The 20,781-nt window shown below is 41.8% G+C and overlaps 2 protein-coding genes and 1 long non-coding RNA gene across 7 annotated transcripts; 2 read left to right on the forward strand and 1 right to left on the reverse strand.

The window, feature by feature from the left end:
- Window positions 1-14: 14 nt before the first annotated feature.
- On the forward strand, window positions 15-7,482 carry chadlb (chondroadherin-like b). Of its 2 annotated transcripts, none has more exons than XM_040135658.1 (11): window positions 15-117; window positions 2,451-2,627; window positions 2,718-2,912; window positions 3,111-3,266; window positions 3,362-3,507; window positions 3,902-4,183; window positions 4,276-4,495; window positions 5,818-6,091; window positions 6,176-6,588; window positions 6,709-6,875; window positions 7,185-7,482. In XM_040135658.1, exons 2-11 carry the CDS (start codon window positions 2,451-2,453, stop codon window positions 7,480-7,482), a joined length of 2,328 nt encoding a protein of 775 aa, XP_039991592.1. In that variant the 5' UTR covers window positions 15-117. The 2 variants fall into 2 exon arrangements, with proteins under 2 accessions (XP_039991592.1, XP_039991591.1); XM_040135657.1 differs by having other exon boundaries at window positions 59-109.
- A 660-nt stretch (window positions 7,483-8,142) lies between these two features.
- Window positions 8,143-20,774, reverse strand: l3mbtl2 (L3MBTL histone methyl-lysine binding protein 2). Of its 4 annotated transcripts, none has more exons than XM_040135034.1 (18): window positions 20,545-20,653; window positions 19,306-19,763; window positions 19,032-19,149; window positions 18,689-18,822; window positions 15,204-15,279; window positions 14,572-14,645; window positions 13,587-13,704; window positions 13,301-13,435; window positions 12,989-13,077; window positions 12,598-12,844; window positions 11,945-12,015; window positions 11,265-11,369; window positions 11,022-11,169; window positions 10,781-10,863; window positions 10,308-10,542; window positions 9,937-9,999; window positions 9,679-9,837; window positions 8,143-9,585 (listed from the first exon to the last, which is right to left on the reverse strand). In XM_040135034.1, exons 2-18 carry the CDS (start codon window positions 19,654-19,656, stop codon window positions 9,188-9,190), a joined length of 2,604 nt encoding a protein of 867 aa, XP_039990968.1. In that variant the 5' UTR covers window positions 19,657-19,763; window positions 20,545-20,653; the 3' UTR covers window positions 8,143-9,187. The 4 variants fall into 4 exon arrangements, with proteins under 4 accessions (XP_039990968.1, XP_039990967.1, XP_039990969.1 ...); XM_040135033.1 differs by lacking the exon at window positions 20,545-20,653 and adding an exon at window positions 20,662-20,774 and having other exon boundaries at window positions 8,144-9,585; window positions 9,937-10,002; XM_040135035.1 differs by having other exon boundaries at window positions 8,144-9,585; window positions 9,937-10,002; window positions 14,572-14,639.
- Window positions 16,651-19,236, forward strand: LOC120794210. The gene is made up of 3 exons (XR_005708105.1): window positions 16,651-17,008; window positions 18,695-18,830; window positions 19,084-19,236. It is a non-coding gene; the product is annotated as an uncharacterized LOC120794210 (long non-coding RNA).
- Window positions 20,775-20,781: the final 7 nt, after the last annotated feature.

A 20,781-nucleotide genomic window follows, 5' to 3' on the forward strand; every position in this document is an offset into this window, starting at 1 on the left:
TTTGGATGGGGGGACAGCCGGGGGCAGAGCAGCAGAGGGAGCCGAGACCGTGAGAGTGTCAACAGCCAGTAAACGACCTGCAGCCGGACGGATCCACGACGGAACCACGGTGAGTTAGTGCGTAAAATCGCTCCCTATGTTCTCATTGTATACATGCTCAACACATATGATTTCAGACATATACATTCAAGTCGAGAGATTGTTATGGTGTCAAATACCTTGGAGACTTCGGAAATCAGAATTGAATACCAAACTGTTCAGTTATCCAATCACGTAGAAGATGGTTTTGTTTTGCTCATTTTAGCCTCTAAAGAAAGAACATACGAGTGTCATCACACTGAAGAGTTAATATTTTCTTACTACCATTAAGTGCATAAATGGAACAAATACAATGCTCGTATTTGTCCAAATTAGATAATACTTGCAGGTCTTTTTCATTCACAAAACTTCTTTAAATCAATGTCCCTGTTGACGCACAGGTCAACATTAACAAAATGCTCAAAATAGGAAAAATGCTGCGAGGTAGATTCGCGTAAAAGCATTCAGAGCCGGTGGAGAACAGGCTTCTCATCGTCCCTGGCGACAGGACAAATATTTTTTTCAGAGGAAACGCATTCTGGCACAACACCGGCAGGGATAGAGACTGTGCGTCTTTGTGCGCGGCCGGCGCGGCAGCTCCTCTGCGGTCTGGACTGTTGATCCCCGGAGGGACGCGGACAAACAGTCGGGCCGGAGGACATTCCTCCGTCTCTAGTTTCTTGGCCCCTTTTCTGTCTAGGGGGTCGTAGGAACAAAACACGCTATGCTGCTAAAATATGAAGGGTTCTCGTAAACGGCCTTGCAACTGAATTCAAATGAAAGTAATTGAACTGATGAAATTTAAGTGGTTTCTATGCTGATTGGTGCAACGACGGGTTTCTGTCCGCTCCATGTCTGACAGGATGTGGTGCAGCAGTTTTTGACAGATAGGTTTAAGCACGGTACCGTTTTGTCAACATTTTTGAGAAATTTCAGAGAGTGGAGCTGTGAAGCTTTTTTATGTCCATTCCTGTGGATCAAGACTGTTGATCCGACACGGGAATGTGGTTTTAAGGCATTCCAGTGAAGACTAGGGCAGCCCAGTCTGACCAAAATGACACTAATCCCCAAAAGTACAGAAGGACGGGGACATGTTTGGCTCTAAACATGGGGGATCATTTTTATAATTGAGTTTTACCTTTTATAGGCGCACATTCTTCCTAAAATTAATAGGATACTGTGAATAACAACTATATGCAGTGGTGGAAAAAGTACTAAGATATTTTAATTAAGTTAAATGATCAACACCACACTGTAAAAATACTAAATTACAATGTCCTGCATTTAAGATCCTACTTAAGTAAAAGCCATGAAGTATTATTTAATGTACTTAAAGAAACCAAAGTAAAAGTACTCATTCTGCAGGAAATTGCCCCCTGTGACTGATATCATTATACAAGACATTGTTAGATTGTTAAGACTGATGCATCAGTCTGTCAGCATCATTTCATTGTAGCTGCTCGAGGTGAACCTAGTTCTAAATTCTTGATATAACTCTTAATAGAGTTTGAAGTTCAATCCAGCTGTTGCCAATTTAGGGGCCGGGACTCCTCCAAAAGGGTGACACGACAGATATGGACCTGCTAATAACCTATAGATACCTGAAGGGGCCCCAGTACTTTTTGTAAAGGTTCACAAGCTAAAATGATTGGAATCTTTAACAATGCATTGTATTTTATGAGCTTATTGCATGATTTTATGTATAATACAGCAGTCAGAAAACTGTAGTGGAGTAAAACGTACAATATTTCCCAGAGAAATTTGGTGATTTTCTTTTTTAAGTAAAAAGTAGCATGAAATGGGAATAAGCAAGGTACAGTGAATGTATTCAGAACAGCTCCGAACCAGAAGGTCTGGGGTCCTAGAACATGTGGCGTACCTGCCCTATTATTACCCTAATGTAAGTTATATTAAATGGAGTCTAATCATATTAAACAAGACAGCAGATTTAAAGGCCTGACAAGTTGATACAAAAACTAACCATTGGGGAAGTTAGAAATGAGCAAATAATGCTGAAACAGTTCATTTCTAACAAACACACAGTGTCATAGATGTGCAACAGTGTACACACATCAGCAGGTTGCAGCGAGCAGAGGAGTCAGTGATGAATGATCTTGTGTTTTCTCTTGAGACATTTCCATAGGTAAACTGAGTACGTAAGTGAATGAATGGGTAGGTAGTGGATCTATTAGGGTACCTCACATCTAAAAATCAAAACAGCAGCCACTTGCTGGTAGCTTGGCTAACTAAAAAATAAATAAATAAAATTAACATTTTTATTTACTGTGTCACTGAGCAAGAGGAGCCTCGGTAAAGACTATTAACCATGAATTACCTCCACATGAATGAAGTCACTGCTGTTTCCCTCTCAGATGTACTCCCGTCTCTCTCCTGACGCCCTCTGGGTTCCACTGCTCAGTCTGCTGCTCCTCTGCATACCTGCAGCGCACACAGCTAAATGTCCCCAGCAGTGTGTGTGTGACCAGATCCAGCTCACTGTGACCTGTGCCAACAAGAACCTCACCCAAGTTCCTCCCACTGTTGATGAGGTTTGTTTTTCACACATACATGCCAACATTTCTACTGTATATTTCTTTCCTATCTTGTTCCATCTGACATGTAATCTCTTTTCTTTATAGATCACAGTGAAATTAGATCTTCGAGGTAATGACATCCAGGAACTTCCCACAAGGGCTTTCAAACACACGCCCTACCTGACTCACCTGTCGCTGCAGCGTTGTAACATCCGTAGGGTGAAGGAGGGGGCCTTCCGCGGCCTTGGACGCTTGGTCTTCCTCAACCTGGCCAACAACAACATCGAGATCCTCTACCAGGTGGTCACACACACGTCGATTATATCTTCAATGAGAACCCAAAAAAAGTTAATGTCAGCACCTCACCAGCTCCTGTTCTCACAACCATCCTTATTTCAATGACAACTGTTAGTTTTTTTTAATTTTTGCCGTCTTTACTCACAACTTGGACTGGAGCAAGGTAAAAACATTTTTCCTGTCTTAATCTTTTGAGTCCAGGAGTCGTTCGATGGTCTGTCCTCACTGAAGCAGCTTATGATTGATCGCAACCGTGTGGAGGAGATCCAGCCTGGAGCTTTCTCTCAGCTGGGCTTCCTCAACCTGCTCTCCATCACGCACAATAGGCTGGTCTACATCCCCAACCTTGCCTTCCAGGTACAAACACAACCACATTCACAAGATACCTGCAAAGTCTAAATGTCTCCTGTTGTTGGATCATTAATCAAATAGCCAGTATCGTCTCCTTCCAGGGCTTGCAGAACATCAAATGGCTTCGTCTCAGTCACAACTCTCTAAACTACCTGGACACAGAGGCCTTTGCTGGTCTCTTCACACTCACCCGTCTCAGTCTGGATCACAATGAGCTGCAGTTTTTTCCCACTGAGACCATGACTAGGTATGCTACTTGGTAACATTAAGCAACGTTCATGGCAATCCATCCAATAGTTGTCAAGACGTTTCACTCAGAACCACAAATAACAACCTCCTGGTGGCACCAGAGGAAAAGTAAGAATGCTTATACGAGATTTCATATCAATCCATCCACCAGTTACATATTTCCGTCTCCACATTTTGTCCGCTGACCAGCCGGACAAAATGAAAAACAGAAGGACATTCATTGCCATCCCTAGAGCCATGCAGCCGGTGTGGCTAAAAAACATGGGTTAATCTCAGTTGCCTGGTGTCTGGGAGGGAAAACCCATGCTAGACAGGTCTGAGCTCTCTTTTACAGTATGATCTGAGTAATAACATTGAAATTATTGTCAACACTTCTCCCTCTTGCTATCCAGATTGCCAGAGGTGACCCGTCTGGATCTTAGCTATAACCCAATGACTTACCTTGGAGAAGAGGCAGTGTCCATGACAAAGCTCACCCACCTCTTCCTGGACCACATGTCCCTGCAGGACATGGCTAACACAGCTGTTTCGAAATCCCCCAGCCTCACCCACCTGGACATCAGCTACAACCAGCTGCGTGTCATCCAGCCCCTCTCTGAAGGTTCACCCAAGCCGGCACGCCTCAACCTGGCTGGGAACCCCATCTACTGCAACTGCTATCTGCGTCCGCTCAGGTGCAGCAGACCTTTATGGATTATGAACCGACGGCTTTCCGTCAACAACAGGGTACTAATCCCTACTTTGACCTTTTTTAACTACACTGCAGGGAGTGGGCAATCCGTAGCAAGGTGAAGCTGATGGGGACATGCGGAGGACCAGCCCATCTCTCTGGAGAAAACCTGGAGGCCGTCCACCCTCCAGAGCTGCGCTGCCAGAGCCAGGAGGCCATGCTGAAGGCCGAGTTCGAGGAAGCAACCAGGATCACACCGCCACCCACTGAAGAGCCAGAGAACAAAGTCAAGTGTCCTGCCAACTGTGTCTGTGAGGTGAGTGGGGTATATGAAGTGCACACGTTGCGCTGCAGGAGAGAGTTTTGTGATTCACTTTTGTAGAGCACTGACATTCATTCCCAGATTGATTTTAACCTCTTGGTCTTGATTCTCGATTTTGAGGAACTCATGCCTAAACATGATATTAAAGAAATAGTTGAACTTTTTGGGAAATATGCTTATTTGCTTTCTTGCTGAGATTAGATGATCAATACCACTCTCATGTCTGTATACTAAAGCTAAAGCTAGAGTCAGCAAGGATTTAGCTTATTTTAGCTCTGTCCAAAGTTTTAAAAAAACCACCTGTTAGCACCTCTAAACTTTACAAATTAACATGTTATATCCTGCTTGTTTAATCTGTACACAAACAGAAATGTAAAAAAAAAAAAAGGAATTTTTGATTTTTTTTTTTGAGTTTTGGCTGGAACTATTTGGCCAGATGCAGTGATTTCCCGGAGTCTTGTTGTGTAGACTCAGTCAACCAGTGGAAATAACAAGTCACTGCTAATTATATTTAAAAGGTGCTGGGTGGCCGATTTTTTTATATTTTGGATAGAGCCAGGCTAGCCATTTCTCTTATTTCCAGTCTTTATCCTATGCTAGTATAACCGGCAGCTTATGGTTGCTAATGATAGCAAATTTTAGATAGATATTGGCATTACTGAGTTAGTTTTCTGACTTTATGACTCACCTCTACTCGTGCTACTCTTTAACTACGATTTAAGCATTTACCATCTTGCGATAATAATTACTTTTAGCCACATTGGCTGCACTGTTTAGTTACATAATCAGACTGTAAGTTATCCTTTGGGTCCATTTCCTGCTGTCATTAGTGTTACAGATCCTACTACCAACCCTTTGTTATTTAATATTTTGCCTTAAGATTTCTTCACAAAATGCTTTTTTGTAGTTTATCCTCCATTTTAGAGAATTTCTGAAATTCAAATTGATTGTTTTATAAAAGTTTTCTAAATCTTTGTTTTTGTTGTAAAATACTTGAAAGTTTTACAACAATCTGAGAAGGGAACAAAACTCTTTGGTTGAACTTCTTGCGAACCATAGGCATAAGCAAACTGTGTGCGTAGACATTGCTAACAGAATGGTTGGGAGCCACTTATGTGTTATTTCACTAAAAAAGAAAAAAATATGATAATAGAAAATTGGGCACAGAAACCAAATGACAAGTTTGGTAGCGACAGCAGAGCCGAGTGTGCATATATGTATTAAAAAAGTAGTTTGGAAAAGAATATGATTTGTACTGGCAGTGCGCATGTCTTTGTCCCCTCCGTCCTCTACATTCCCCTTTACCTCGTTTTCAGGCTGAGACGCATCACTCTTCGTGTGAAAACCGCAGTCACACCAAAGTTCCTCGGGGTTTCTCACCCAACACGCGCCTCCTGGACCTGCGTGGTAACCACTTCCACTACATCCCTAGCAACAGCTTCCCAGGTGTCGCCCAGGTTGTGTCCCTGCACCTGCAGCGCTGCAAGATTGTGGAGGTGGAAGGCGGGGCTTTCAGTGGGATGAAAGGACTGATCTACCTGTACCTGTCAGAGAATGACCTCACTTCCCTCAGCCCTGATGCCTTTAAAGGTCTTTGTAGAACAGCCCTTTTGGCATTATTCTGACTTATGTGTCTTAATACCAACATTGACCTTCTGTAGTCTAAATCCACAGGTCTCCCTCAACTGACTTACCTCCACCTGGAGAATAACCGCTTCACCAGCTTCCCTAAAGGAGCATTCAAACTGGTGCCCAGCCTGCTAGCGCTTCACTTGGAGAACAACGCCATCACCAAGCTGGAGCCGGGCATATTGACCGGGGCAGAGGGTCTCAGAGCTCTCTACCTCACGGGGAACGCCATTGATCACGTGTCGCCCAGGGCTCTGGATCACACCAGTGACCTTGATACGCTCCACCTGGGAGGAAACAAGCTGAAGGAGGTGCCCACCGAAGCACTGAGCAAGGCAGGGAACCTCAGAGACCTGAGGCTGTCTGGGAATTCAATTCGCTGGGTGGGGCCAAATGCTTTTCAACCACTGGAGAGGTCGCTGAAGGAGCTGTATCTAGATAACATGGGACTGGAAAAGGTGAGTGGGCTGTAGATTTGAGGTATTCTAACCTATTTTTAATCAGCAACCTAGATCTTTCTCTTCAAACCTTTTCCTTTATTTAATGAAATTTCTGACATAATCACTCTCTCATTCTAGATGTCACAGAACTCCCTCGCAGGACTGGGTCCAGGGTTGAGAAGTCTATTCCTGGAGGGCAACCAGCTGGAGGAGGTGCCTGACTTCCACCCTCTCACTTCTTTGGAGGTCATCAACCTGGCTGACAATCCTCTGATGTGTGACTGCCCTCTGCTGCCACTGCGCTTGTAAGACAATTACAGCACACTGAGTGTAGGTGAAAATGATTGGGGTTTGGCCAACAGGAATTTCTAAAGCCTGAACATTTTCCTTAGGTGCGTATGCGGGATAAGGATGTTTTATGCATGTTTTACGTCTAAAATAATAAATTTATATCTGGCACAACAAAGAGAGGGGTCTGACAACAAGGGTCCCCTGGCCAGGAGTCAAACCGTGAGCTTTGCATCTATATGGCATGCGCCCCAACCATTAGGCTATCAGGGCGCCCACATCTGGGAATTTTTAATAAAATAATTTGGCCTTTCCTCTTCATCTAGGTGGATTGAAAAAGTCAACCTGAAGGTACGAGCCACCTGTGCCAATCCCCCTGAGCTGAGGAGTCGCAGGGTCAAGGACGTCCACGTCTTTAAAGCCTGCCCTGGAGGAGAGAGCCTCCCCTCGACCCCTACAGTCACCCCAAAGTCCGCTAAGGCACCCAAGGCAACCAAACCCAAACCAATGCACCTCAATGGCCTTAGGCATGTCAAAATGCTGAAAGTCAAAACCAAACTTCGCAAGAGTCCAGACACCAAACAGGCAGCAGGCAAGAAAACCAAGAAACGCAGTATGGCTTGAACCTGCTGCATTTGGAGTTTCGTCTGGCTTCTGTACTGATTTTTATATATATATATTTTTATTTTATTTTTTTTTTTTTTTTTTGAGACCACAGCTTCCAATAAGTGACCATAGTTGAAGATTTTGAGGTGAAACATTGGGTTGAACTCACTAAAATACTGTAACCTCTGCCAGCTATGAAAGCTCTGACAGCTGAGGCTGTGTTGTATTTGACATCTCGGACCAGTCAGTTTTCATTAACAACATTTTACTACAGTTTTTTCCTGCAGTATTTTCTCTTGGGTGTCTAAGGTCAAAAAGTTTTGTTTTTTTTAAATCCAAGAAACCTAGACTGAGCACACATTCTCTGTGTCAGCACTGCTTTGTTTCAAACATTAGATTGACATTCCCAGTTAAGATCATGCTGGTTAGATCAAAGGCTTTTAGCTCCTCATTATCTCTGTTGGACATTTTAGCATCTTGAAGAAGTAAACTAAGTTAATGTCATTAGCATAAATGCAAAACGGCTGTTTTTTTTTTTATTACAAAATTATAGATTCTTTGGCTTCATGTTAGTTATCCTTAACCACTACATCTCAACCTCATGTCCCAGTTGTAAAGATAATTTAAGAAAACTTCAAATCAGTAAATGGAGGAAACTATTTTTTATCAGTGATTGTATATTTACAAAAAAGAATATCTGGATATAAAACAGGACAAAATAAAACATAAAAAATATTTGTCTGCATGTCATTACAACCCCAAAAATGAAATAGAGACCTTCAGAGTCATATTTCAAAATTTGATGTTAGACTCAGCATGAGTGAAGTTAAGCTCAAAAAGTTATCTGCACACATGGCGAAAGTGAGGTAGTTTTAAAACTGGCTAAGCTGGTGCTTATGAACTATGGTATAGACAGTCATGATTTTAAGGTATATCGAGTATTTAAAGCTGTGATCCTTAATAATTTCATGGAATCAAACCTTGTTTTTTATACTATTTAAGGTCTGTGATTTTCTGTTATAGTCATTCAGTGTATTTACATCCTAAAAATTACCCCTTTAAACAGCACCTTTCACAGTACACACGAGTGTACTGAGCTTAGTGCTGACCATAATTGTTGGCATTTTTGTGAGCAGATCAGTTTTAAAGATTACAAGTAGTAACAGAACAGGAAGGGGGAGCTACAGTAACAATCAGATTTTAAAGATTGTGGAGATTTGCAGCTGACGGGCTGCACGCCAGCTTCTCAGTAAGGTAATCGACTCCATGGTGCTCGGCTGCTGCATGAAATGAGATCACGATTGAAATTACTCTTGGTCGACTTCTTTATTAAAACAATGTGGGTTTGCTTGGCTGTGCACTGAACAAATACACCGGTTGCTTTTCTGCTCTATTTCTGAGCAGCAGATAAGCAGCTGCTCAAGAAGTTTTTGTTGCCCCCGGAATTGTGGGGCCTGTAGTATACAACCAAACTTGTTACCACCAGTAACCACGGGTGTCACCAAATCAACTAGGACTGAAATCTTAAGGATTATCACTTTAAACCAACAGACTTAAAAGATGTTCTAGCTCTCCCTAGTAATATACCTTTTCTATTTGCTCAAAATACATCCCAGCCTGCTTTTGTCTGTCTCCTCTCTGTCCTTTTAATGCCACATTGGCCTTATTTTTCTCCATCATGTAGTCATTTGAGTCTCTTTGAACCTCCACCTTTTCAACTGTTCTATATCCCCGTCTCATCTCTCCATTCCTCCAGCCTCTCCTGCTCCATACTGCTCTCCAATATTTCATCCACGGCACTGTCATTTTCTTGGCTCCTCTCCAATTGGTCCGGTATTTGTCTTTCATTTTCACTCTGCTCCATGTTGCTTTCACCAGTAAAGCTCTCTTCCAATGATCCCCGCTCTTCAAGTCCATCTTTTGCAGCTTTATTTTTCTCTGTCTTTTCATGTGCTGCATTTTCCAAGCTGGTCTGCTCTGGCACCTCATGTTGTCCTGACTTACTCTGTCCCCCTCCCTCCTCCTGTTTGATTGTGGGCAGACAGACTTGTTGAGCGTTGCCTGGAGGATCAATGGGTGTCTCCATCTCCACCTCCTCCACTTTCACTTGCACTGCAAAGACTACACAGACAGTATTAAGTCAGATATTTACCTAAATTGTCTCACGAAAATGAGAAAACGTGAACAGCATGTAGTATGAGTTTGTCCACTTACTCTCCTGCTCCTCTGGCTCAGTCTTGATGAGTGGCACTTTTGGAGGAAGACTGAGGTCTACCACCCCCGGAGGACTCTTATTGTCAGTGACCTCAGGCTGCTGACCAGCATCATCTTTAGCTTGCTCATCAGACAGCCTCTTCTTTGCATTCTTCTTTTCTATAGAAAGCAACACAAGGAGGTGAGGGAATTATTTTTCATTACCTTCATATGAGAGAAAACACTAGATCTGATGTACATTTCTGAGGCAAAACGTACTCTTTCTCCCGTATATGAAGGACTTGGGTCTCTTGTTCCGTGCCACCTGGTTTGTGATTAAATCTACTGGAAAACAGGAAAAAAAAAACACCTGTCACCTTTCTATAATGTCAAAAACATCTCTACTGCACGGCACTGACCAGCACCTCCTATCTGTAATAGCGGTAGAGTAGAGGTTAAGGAAGTTTTCTACCACATTTGATTAATTGATGTGTTGACATGGAGTCTTACATCCGATTTCAATCAAAACTAAAATGTAAACAACTCAATCAGAATAGAGTGGCTTAGGTGGATTAACCCAGCTCTCTGCGCTGACACTCGCTCTTAATATTGTAGCACTATGGATTATTCTATTAACAGAAGTTGTTTACCAAGTCCAGGGGGCGGCTGGAGCTGGTAGCCCATGAGCTCGCACCAGCCCACGGGGTAGATGTCTGGGGACTGGTGGTCGACCCACTGGTCAAACTCATCCTCCCAGCCGTCGAAGTGGATGAGCAGCAGGCGGCCCACACAGTGCTTCACAGTGGCGACACACACCAGGCGTGGCTCCATCAGGTCCACTGCCTCCAGCTTCATGTTGGCGGAGAAGCTGTGACCTGGATAGTCCTGAGGAAAGACAAATTGCAGGCTCGTATGCTGTTGGATCGAGTTTGAACTAATAGGATTGCACCCCTAGTATTTGGGTGAAGACTTTTATAGATGGGTTGTGAAAGGGACTGTCTTAGTCTGCTGGTATGTTCATGCTGTGACTAAGGCAAATAAATTGTGGGTGCGATCACAATAATATGTTGCTAAACAGAGAGCACAACTTCAAATGCTGCACTAGGTTTGGACTCTATCATACAGTGGTGAACAGTCGTGCCGGTGCAGCTTTAGCTTTGGTCTCCTTCAGGTATTTGTCCCAGGTGAAGGTCTGAGAGTCATAACCTGCCAGGAAACAGACATCTTTCATTAAAAGGGTAGTAAAGCAAACTAGCACCAGCAGAACACAGTACACACGTGGTGGAGACAAAGCCTGAGCTACATTACTGCCTGAATGAAGCAGACTGTGTGGAAATGCACCACGAGTGTATGTTTACATTTACCTTGAGGTACAGTGAGAGGGATGTTGTTCTTTTTACAGAAGTCCACAGGAAGGATGGCATGAGAGGATGCGTGGTAACAAAACCAGTCAGAGCCATTGCTAGATGTGGTGCAATCAATACCAACCATCAGGTAGCCATCTAACAGCACCTGGAGAAGTGAAGGGGGGCAGAGTAAGAGACACAGAGGAAACAGAAATAGAAAATAATGCACAAAAAATAACCAACCAAAAATTGCTGTCTTACCTTGTGTACAGTGGCCACACAGATGTTTCCCAGGTTGAGAGGGTCAATGGCCTCAAGCTTCATTCCTTCTTCAAAGAAACTTCCTTCCATATAGACGATCCTGGGCTGCAGGTCACACAATGGGTGACAAGGGGTCTTGCTAAGGCAGCGTTATATAGTGTGTGACTTTCCATAGATAGTGAGTGCAGATTACTGTCACATCAGCAATGGCTGGGACAATCACTATTATTAATTACTACTGTCATCAAATATTGAGTTGTGATTATGATCTGGGACCAAAATCCAGAGTTCAGAATTGAGAATAAGTGTTTCTATTACTTTCAACATATTCCTTGTGGTCCAGCCTAAACTCTTAACAAGAGTTAAATGCTGAAGTCATGTGCAATTATTATTAATAAACTGTAAGGATTTTAAGCATTACAGCAGGACACAGTAGAATATCAGCGTTAACTGTCTGAGTCATGAGTCTAAAATATGAAATGTCATCACATCTAACAAAACTCAATACAGGGGGCGTTAACAGAGACAAACTGCACCGCTATCCAGTGTGGATTTACTGCTCAAGTTCCAGTGCACTGCCACCATATTAATAAAAGTCACAAGGAAAAGCAGCTGTTGGGTCTATCTATGCTTTTTTGAATTCAGTTGATAATTTTCTTAAGCAATAACATTTTTCTTACCTTTTTGAATAGCTGGAATGTACTGTCAGAGTTACCCCTCAAACCGCTGGCACCAGCTTCCACACTGTTTGCTATATTTATTGTAAAATTAAGAAAATCTACAAGTTAAAATCTTCAGTTCGAGCGTGACACAATTGCTTTAAATTTAAAAAAGTCCTTCCTCTGCCTAAGAGAAGGAACTAAGAGCACAGATCTAATTTCATCAATTTTGATCACTGATCGTAATTTTCAGATCTGTCAAGATTTATAGGAGTGTTGACAGTCTTAACACAAATGGCCTACTGTAAATAAACCACTGTTTGGTGGCCTTCCCTAACACAAAACCTCAAATCCAACCAGCTGGTCTGATCAACTGTTTTTCAGTGCCCTGACATCATTAAATTTTCTTCCGGGATTGGCTGAACATCTGGGCCCCCAAGTGTAACCACCAGAGATTTAGTCTTCCTCCATCTCCAGTGTTTCCACTGCTGACTGCTCAGTTGGCTCTCTGTCCCTACATCAAGCTTAGTTACATTTATTGGATTTCTCTTGCATGTTATTCAAGCATGTTGCTGTTTCTGTTCTAGTACCCGTGTCATTTACTCTGTGTGTTTTTTCTGGCTATGTTGCATGCTGTCAGTCATATGTATTGATAAACTAAATCCTAGACTTACCGGGTGCCTTAATGGCATGACCCACTTTGCTGGACCAGCCCAACGGGTGCAGGAGGGGACTCCACATGTGGCACCAGAAATCAGAGACGGCGTTCTCGGGGGCGTCGCTTTGGTCTGCGTACACCAGCTGGAGACGGCCACCAATAATGGAGTCTATAATGGCCACGCGGGTCCGGCTCACATGTTTGGGGTCCACCACCTCCACACGCATGCCTATTCTGAAAGAGGTCCTCAAGTCCTCTGTCAGCTGGGAAAAGGACATAAAAAGAGGGCGGAGATGGGACAGAGATGCTGATTATGTTAAATTAAGCCAATAAAATTAAACAATTCATCATACTTTACTATACAACAACAGAGCCAAATCACTGCGTCTAGCAGCATCCAGCTTTACCTTCAAGTAGAAATCAACAGGTAGAGTGTTGGCGCCCACCAGCTTTTTCATCAGATACTCTTTCCAATCTGATATGTTCTGCTTCACATCTATGGAGACCCACAATTTCTCAAATTAGAACATATCCTATCGTTAATATATCTGATATTGGCCAATCACAACATATTTTAATTGTTCAGTATCTGTTATATTAAACCTGATAACAGTATATGATCCACTGTCCTACATGTTTTCTAAGTGCTAGTCCAACCAGCACAGTAAGTTCCGCATTTGCACGGCACAGTAAGATCAGATTCGATTGTGAATCGTCACCTTGTGGTGGCACCAGCAGCTTGCTCGTCATGGCACACCATCCAATAGGCTTCAGCTCTCCTGAAACGAGGCTGCACCAGAAATCATGGCCGCTGTCGCGCTCAAAGCCTTCATATCTCAACAGTGCTTTATATCCTGGAGACAATGGAGGGGAGGAAGAGGAGGAGTAAAGTTATAGTGAATAAGAAAAAAAAAAAAAAAAGGTCAAATTCCTAATCTTAAAAGACTGACGGTTCAATAACGTAATGGCCTGTTAAAAGAAACACTGACAGACAGATGTACACACCTGCAATCTGGATAACAGTAGCGATCCAGTAGACTTTACTGGGCAGGACAGCGTTAGTGTTCAGGACCTCCACCTTCATCCCTACGGTGATGTCGTCCCACTGGGCACACAGTGGAGCCTGCAGAGTGGAAGGTCAGATATTTCCTTACAGATCATCAGTGTGACGTGTTTTATATACACGCAATATTTTTTTAGGAATTTCAAGAGTTATTCTCAGTAACACCAAGAACTCATTTTTTGTGTTAAATAAATCCTTTTGGAAGTATAGTGCTTTAATTAAATATCAGGTGTCAGCCATGTCCACCTCCACTATAGTGGACGTTCTCCTCCCGACCAAGGCTGCATAAAATGGCTTGTAAATTCTGGAATGTTTTTTCTTTCACCCCCTCATATTTTCTTTCATCTTACTATTTCAGTTTTTCATAGTTTTATGTGAAACTATACTTAAGTTTAAGTATCTACTAAGATACTTAAGATAGTCAATCGAACAGTTTCCTTAACAAGTCCGCTCACATTCATGAACTGAAGTTTTTCGCAATGTTGTTTATACTGTTTAAGAGTCTCTGCTCCTGAAAATTTAAGATTTAAAAAGGAACACAACAAATGATTTTTTTTACATAAAATTTTGTTCAATTTTAAGATACTAAATATTGTCATAAAATCTGTTGCTCTAATCTAGAGCCTTTAAATACCTTCTTCTGGTTGCTTACTACTTAATACATACATTTCTAATGTAGGTCTCATTAGCTGACATAAATGTAATATTACTGTGACACCGCACAGTGCCTGTCCCGGTTGGGCCAGCACTTTGTGTAAAACAATGTGAATAGACAAGTACTGTATTTCATATTGTTACATGAAACATGTGTGTGTTACACTTACTTTTACAGTATGTAAACTGGCATGCACCAACATTAGAGACAAATCCCTGAACATTTACTATATGTGAGTGAAGAAAATAGTTTTTAAATTGCACAGGACTCACATGTCTGAAGCAGGAGACAGACGCAGCCAGGGATGCTTCCCTCTCCAAGTAAGCGCCCCACTCAAAGCCTGATTCTCCAGAGTGGAAAGAGTAGAGCAATCATTCAGCTGAAGTAAGATTTTGATTAATGTTTGTGTACTTTATGCAGCCTCTAATATCCCCAAACAAGCTCCTAATACCAGTAAAGTTTGTCTTTACTGGATGAATGTCACCCACCATACAGGCTGGAAACTTTATGACCCTGTTCAGATCTATTCAGACTGCGTCTACATCTTGTTAGGACAAATTACGGGTTTACACCTAACATCAGATTATATCTCAAATTATACTCGAGTGATCCATGGCATGGATTTAGCTTCTCTGCCTACATTTGATTTTATCTATGAAAAATGATAGGTGCTATTAAACTGAAAATTTAAAAAGCGCACATGATGCGGGCCTATGGGCACTTTCTCCTATACGTATTCCACGGATTTTGAGAGGCTGCCGTTACTGAACCAAGTGCAAACTTGTGTATTATAGACATTAATTCATTTGCTGTTGTTTTATGGGCATTTCTTTCTATTGTACTGCGGTTAATTAATTTCGATCCTTGTCATGCATGCATGTCCGCGTGTGATCGGTGCCCTTACCATCCAGTCCTGTTGGGGTTGGAGGGGCTTTGTTCACCTTGTTCAGCACTGTAGCTTTTTTTGAGGGGGGCTTCCCCTGGAGAGATGAGCACAAAGAAAGATTGCATGAAATTGTCACACCTTTCCCATTGTTGTGTCCACTCAATAACTGAAATAATCAGCGCAAACAGCCATAAAATTATTCTATTTCAAACTGTCTATAGTGGGAGATTAGAGTAAATAAGTCATGATACAATAACTGCTCTCCAATGTCAAATCTTTTTGGGAGTCTGATGAATTCGCTCATATTTCCTGATATGCAAAGAGAAGAAAGGCACTGAAATGACCTGTACCTGTGGAAGATGGCTCTGTGAATGCAAATGCCTTGACTTGCAGTTGTTACAGAATTGATAGGTGTACACCATTATTATGAAAGTGAAAATGAGGACTAGTAGCAGCTTTAAAATGGCAAACCAGTTGTAACATTTATCAAAAAGGAATCTCTTTGAGGCCAGTTTCGAATTGTTCCCCCCCTCCCTTTACCGCGCTTTTCAGTTTTCACAAGAGTGGTAACTATGCATACAATCACACATTTCCAGCCTCAACTGGAAGAGACATAAAAAGCAGGCACTCAGGAATTACAACTATAGTGGGATGAAAAGCCCTGGGACTCAAGCTGCAGTTAACTGTTTTCATCATCGATCAATCCTCTCATTTGATGAATTTATTGTTTGTTCTGTAAAATGCCAGAAGGTTTACACTGATTAAACTTTGGCAGACCCAAAGTTGAGGTTCTAAATAGCTTGTTTTGTCCATCCTACTGTCCAAAGCTCATACATATTTAGTTCACTATCAGAGGGATAAGAAAATATTCACATTTGAGAAGTCGAAACCAGCGAGTTATCACTTGCCAAAATGACTTAAATAATTAATTGATTATATTAAAAAAAGTTGCCAATTAATTTTAAATTACTGATTAATCCTTTCAGCCCTAGTCTGAACACATCATAGTTTTTGCACGACTAGTTCTACAACAAAATGATCCTAAAGTAAAAATGTCACATTTAAAAACAAATATAAAATCTAAGTTTCTAGATCTATTTTTTGGAATAGAAATGAAAAAATCTAAATACCATATTGTTGCCCTGATCTCATATTCAGCTTGTTTCAACAGGTTTTTAAACGTTCATCAAATCCTGCCTTTTTAGGTTTAATGTGAATGACTCTGGAGGCCACGCCTTCAGGTTTCAAAAGAAAAAGTGTATTTCAATCCTGTTTTTGCAATGCTTTTTTTTATTAAACTTTATTAATAAAGCAGAATAAATATGCATGTTACTGGGAACAAATGGTTTTATGCTGGCTTCGCTCATTGCACCATTTGGGATTGCAAATAACTGCAGAACTTCCTGGCTGAATGGGAAAGTCATAAAGATACTCGTTTATTCCATGACAGCAGGTGGCCTTCTGAATCAAAGACGAGGACTCACTGAAACGATTCACTTATCAAACCGTCTGCAGCACACTAACCAGGTGGTCTAGAAAAATGACACCTGGAGCGGGGTCACCTGTCCCTGAGGTGCGTGAGTGTCTGAAAGGGGTGGGGACGGCGGTGGTCTTGAGGAGCCGGGCCCGGCGGCCTCGTCTGATCCAGGGTGCCGCAGTAGTCGTCGGTCGGAAAGTGCTTCTGGCAGATGAAGAGCTTGTTGAGGACGTGGAGCGGAGTGTGTACTTCCATGTCCAAAGCCAGCAGCCATCGCCTCAGTCTCCCTGGGTCGCCGAGGGGAAACCGATGAAAGACCAGGTCGGGTCGTTTTGTGTTCCAGCAGGTATCGATGCAACACTTGTGGACCATTTGCGTGGTGTTTAATACACAGAGGTTTCCGTTAAATCAAAGGCTGAAGCGAGTCCGACACGCCCGCAAACAGCCCCTCCGGTCGCTGATGTGCTTTCGAGTCCGCCGCGGTCTTCTTCTTCTACTTTTCTCTGCAGCGGTGACCTGTTAACTGCTTTTCACTCACTGCCACCCCTTGTTCGTAATTAGAAATTGTGGGGAATACAAACAAACACCAAAAGATAAAACAAGTTTATTATACTCGACGGTAACGTCTGTTTGCGTGGTTCCACAGAACGAAGCCTCGGAAGAAACTGCTTCCAAAGATACGGGATATGTCAGGCTGAATTCTTGGGAAATGTGTATAAAAATGATCCGTTGGCATAAAAAAATCATGGACTTTTGGTTTGAATATTGTACTCTAAATATCATATCGCTTCAACTACGGCTGAAACAACCAGTCGATGGTACACAACGTTTTGTTGATCGATTAATAATTAATAAAAGCCAAATACTCTGACGTTCCAGCTTCTCAGATTAATATTTGCTGCTTTTTTGTTTTATGCGATAATCAACCGGATATCTTTGAGTTTTGGACGGTTGGTCAGACAAGACAAGCAAACTAAAGACATCATACTTGGCTTTTGGAAATTGTAATGGTCCTCTTAAACATTCTTCTGACATTTAAGGTCAACTGGTTAATCAAGAAAAATATTAACAGGTTCATCAATAATTAAATTGTTAGTTGCAGCCTATGGGGTCTACAGTGAATATATGATCCTGTCAGAGAGTGTGGAATAAGATGATGCTTCCAACCATAAAGCTAGTTTAGTGGGAACAAACGGGGTAAACAGGATTTTTAGGGGTTAAGACTGTTAGGAGTAATTTTTTGGTTCTTTGAACACCACACACAAACCTGTAATTTGGTGAGGTACACCTAAAATTTTCAAATCTCAACAAATCATACTTCTTTGATCAAACAGGCTGGATGGATTAATAGCACTTAGTTTTTTGGTTGAATATTGTAAAGACCAATGAAGCAACAATAATCACAAAAAACAAAAAGCACAAAAGGGGCTTAATCCTGGTGCTTTTCATTTGTTAAACAAGAAGTTACTGCCCACATTCCCTTTAAGTCTTTACAATATTTCTCTCAGATTGTTTTGCATTCCTTTATCACTACATATTTTTGTTTCCCCTCTGTACTCTCACCTCTCAAGCAAGAAATGCTTAAAAACTTAAGCTCAATGAGGACACTTTGCACAGCTAAAATCAACAATATAAAGAGGGTGGAAAGGATTTTGTTGCATGTATTAATATACTTTAGTTTTCAAATTTCAAACATGTTTTGCAGATTATTTAATTAAGCAAAGCAATTAACTACAACTGCTCCGTTGGTGTTCCCAGTGTCCAACAGTACAACATTGTGATTTTGCTGGGTAGCTCCCAGTGTGTTTAAATGAACAAATAAATGAAGTAGTGTGTTGCTGCAAAACAGCAGGCACGCTCAGCAAATTTTATAGAAATATAAAATTTGCTGAGCGTACCTGCTACATATAAAAAAGTTGTTTTTATATGTAGCAGGCATCAGAAAATGCCACATACATAACATGGTAACAAACAAGTTCATCATTCAGTATAGTTTGTGGGCAGCAACATCACATCTTTTCCTCACCTGCAGACGTGCCAGTATGGAGGACTTCTTGGAGTTTGATGAATAAGAGCGTGAGCAGGATATACTGCAGAAACGCTTGCTCTTCGAAAAGAAGGTGCTAATGTTGCCGGTGGTGCCACACATCTCACACACCACTGTAAAAGTAAGTATAAAACATTAGCTAACTTAATTAACAGTTCCTTAGAGTGTAAACAGATGTGATTTTTATTAGTTCGAGTATTTTGAGGAGAAGTGCTCTCATTCCTTTTGACTAACATGAAATGGCATTTAAACAAACAGACAGACAGAAAAAACGACATTTTGTGCTCTCAACCTTTTTCTCTCTTCTTTTTTTGCACCTCACCTGGTCGTTCTTCTCGGTTTTTATCTCCTGGCTTCACCACTCCTCCTGTCAGATGTTCTTTGTCACCTCCTGCATCAGTATCATTAGACTGAATGGGTGCCAATTCAATGTGTTCGGCCTGTGAAGAGAAACGTGGTAAACAGACGGCATGAAAGCGACTGATTTTACATCACACATATAAACAACCAAGAAGCTTGTTTAAACCTCTCAGACCAGCAGGAGCTCTCCTTTTCTCTGCAGTGACCTTTACTGGTCCCCGATAATAAATACTCACATTAATGTTACGCTCTTTTGGCTCAGCTGTAATGCCCCGGCGTTGGATAGCAGGCAGGCAGTTACTACAGCCAACTCCACTGCAGGAGGAACAGAGTGGACGGACAAACACTGTAGGAGCAGCTCCCGGCCTCAGCTTCAGAGCCCCTGTGGGTGGTCTGGGCTCAAAGTACTCCTTGCCAAAATGCTCGCTGCAGAGGTGAGAGTTGGGTGTGGCTACCCACTGGGCGCGGGTGCGCTGGACCTGCTTCTCCCATTTGCGAAACTCCTCGAGGTCCTTTGGGAATTTAAACAATGTCACACCATCTTCTGCAGTTTTGCCACATCCGTATGCCACGCAGTGGTAGGGCATCCTGTGTTATGCTCAGAAGAGGATTGTCAATGAAACAGAGTCCAAGTCAGGACGTAAAGTCGATGCATCCTTTCCTCTCTTGAGTTGTAGGGCGTTTTTCTATGATTCTTGCAGAGGAAAGGGATGACCATGTGTTAAAACTGGCAGACAGTTTTTTTGTTTGTACTTCAGACAATGCACTGTAACAATTATTTTTTTAGGTAAGACTAATTTTCTAGACACTAGAGATAAGAAAACAGTTGGTCAACAGGGGCAGAAAGAGCTGAATGATAGGTCATAAAAAAATCCGTGCTGATTTTTGGTCCAGTATTTCTTGCTAGTAAATGCTGCATTACAGTTAAGTGATGCAGTAATTTCTAGCTGAGTGAAATTATGCCTCTACCTGCTTGACCATTGTATTCACATTAGAAAAGATAGCTTCTCTAAATTTTCTCACGTGTAGGCATTATCTGAAATTAAATCAAATATCAAGATTCTGAATTAATCAGTTCAGTATTAATCATCAAAAAGTATTAACAGAATTTTCATATAGGATGTCAGTAATATCACTAATAAACACAGATTCGAACAAAATCAACATGTATAATGGTCAATAAAACGTTCATTTCTAGGCAAGACAAACTTCTACCAACCAGAACTGATACAGTATATTTGGTCAATAAGTGAGTACAAAGTGAAGGTCATTACGAACATTTTAAAATTAATTTTGCTGTTAAAGTCACTGTTATGAGCAAATTGTTGGAGCTAACGAGCTGGTCAAAACATAAACAGAAGTGTGACTAGCTCACATGCTACTGTAGATACAAGCTATTGCTAAAAGTGCTAACAGCACGGTTATGCAGTTATGAAGCAGCAATTCGCTTTTTATTACTTTAAATGGCTACTTACAGAAGCTGATAATATCTAGGCACTCATTTAAGTGTTTTGCATGGCTACCAAACTATTTGGATATAAGTTGTTGAGCTAAATCTTCGTAACCACCAGCACCGTACTGTGGTCGCCTACCTTTGACGTCAGCGTAGTGACTTACTACTCACGGACAAAGAGCAACACTGGACTTTCCCCCTCTTAGTCCCCCAAAAGGAGGGGGAAAAGTCGCAATGTTCTAAACGAAAAGGAATGAGC

Source organism: Xiphias gladius, chromosome 9 (assembly GCF_016859285.1).
Source record: "Xiphias gladius isolate SHS-SW01 ecotype Sanya breed wild chromosome 9, ASM1685928v1, whole genome shotgun sequence".
NCBI classification, from domain to species: Eukaryota; Metazoa; Chordata; class Actinopteri; order Istiophoriformes; family Xiphiidae; genus Xiphias; species Xiphias gladius.

Bases quoted from the DNA above. Each gene is read 5' to 3' on its own strand.
- chadlb (XM_040135658.1), top strand. From the start codon at position 2,451: ATGTACTCCCGTCTCTCTCCTGACGCCCTCTGGGTTCCACTGCTCAGT. The intron at 2,913-3,110 runs GTGGTCACACAC...TTTTGAGTCCAG, and splicing joins ACATCGAGATCCTCTACCAG to GAGTCGTTCGATGGTCTGTC. The intron at 3,508-3,901 runs GTATGCTACTTG...CTTGCTATCCAG, and splicing joins CCCACTGAGACCATGACTAG to ATTGCCAGAGGTGACCCGTC.
- l3mbtl2 (XM_040135033.1), bottom strand. From the start codon at position 19,656: ATGCCCTACCACTGCGTGGCATACGGATGTGGCAAAACTGCAGAAGAT. The intron at 13,705-14,571 runs GTGAGTCCTGTG...TCCACTCTGCAG, and splicing joins CTGTCTCCTGCTTCAGACAT to GCTCCACTGTGTGCCCAGTG. The intron at 13,436-13,586 runs GTGTGTACATCT...CATTGTCTCCAG, and splicing joins TACTGTTATCCAGATTGCAG to GATATAAAGCACTGTTGAGA.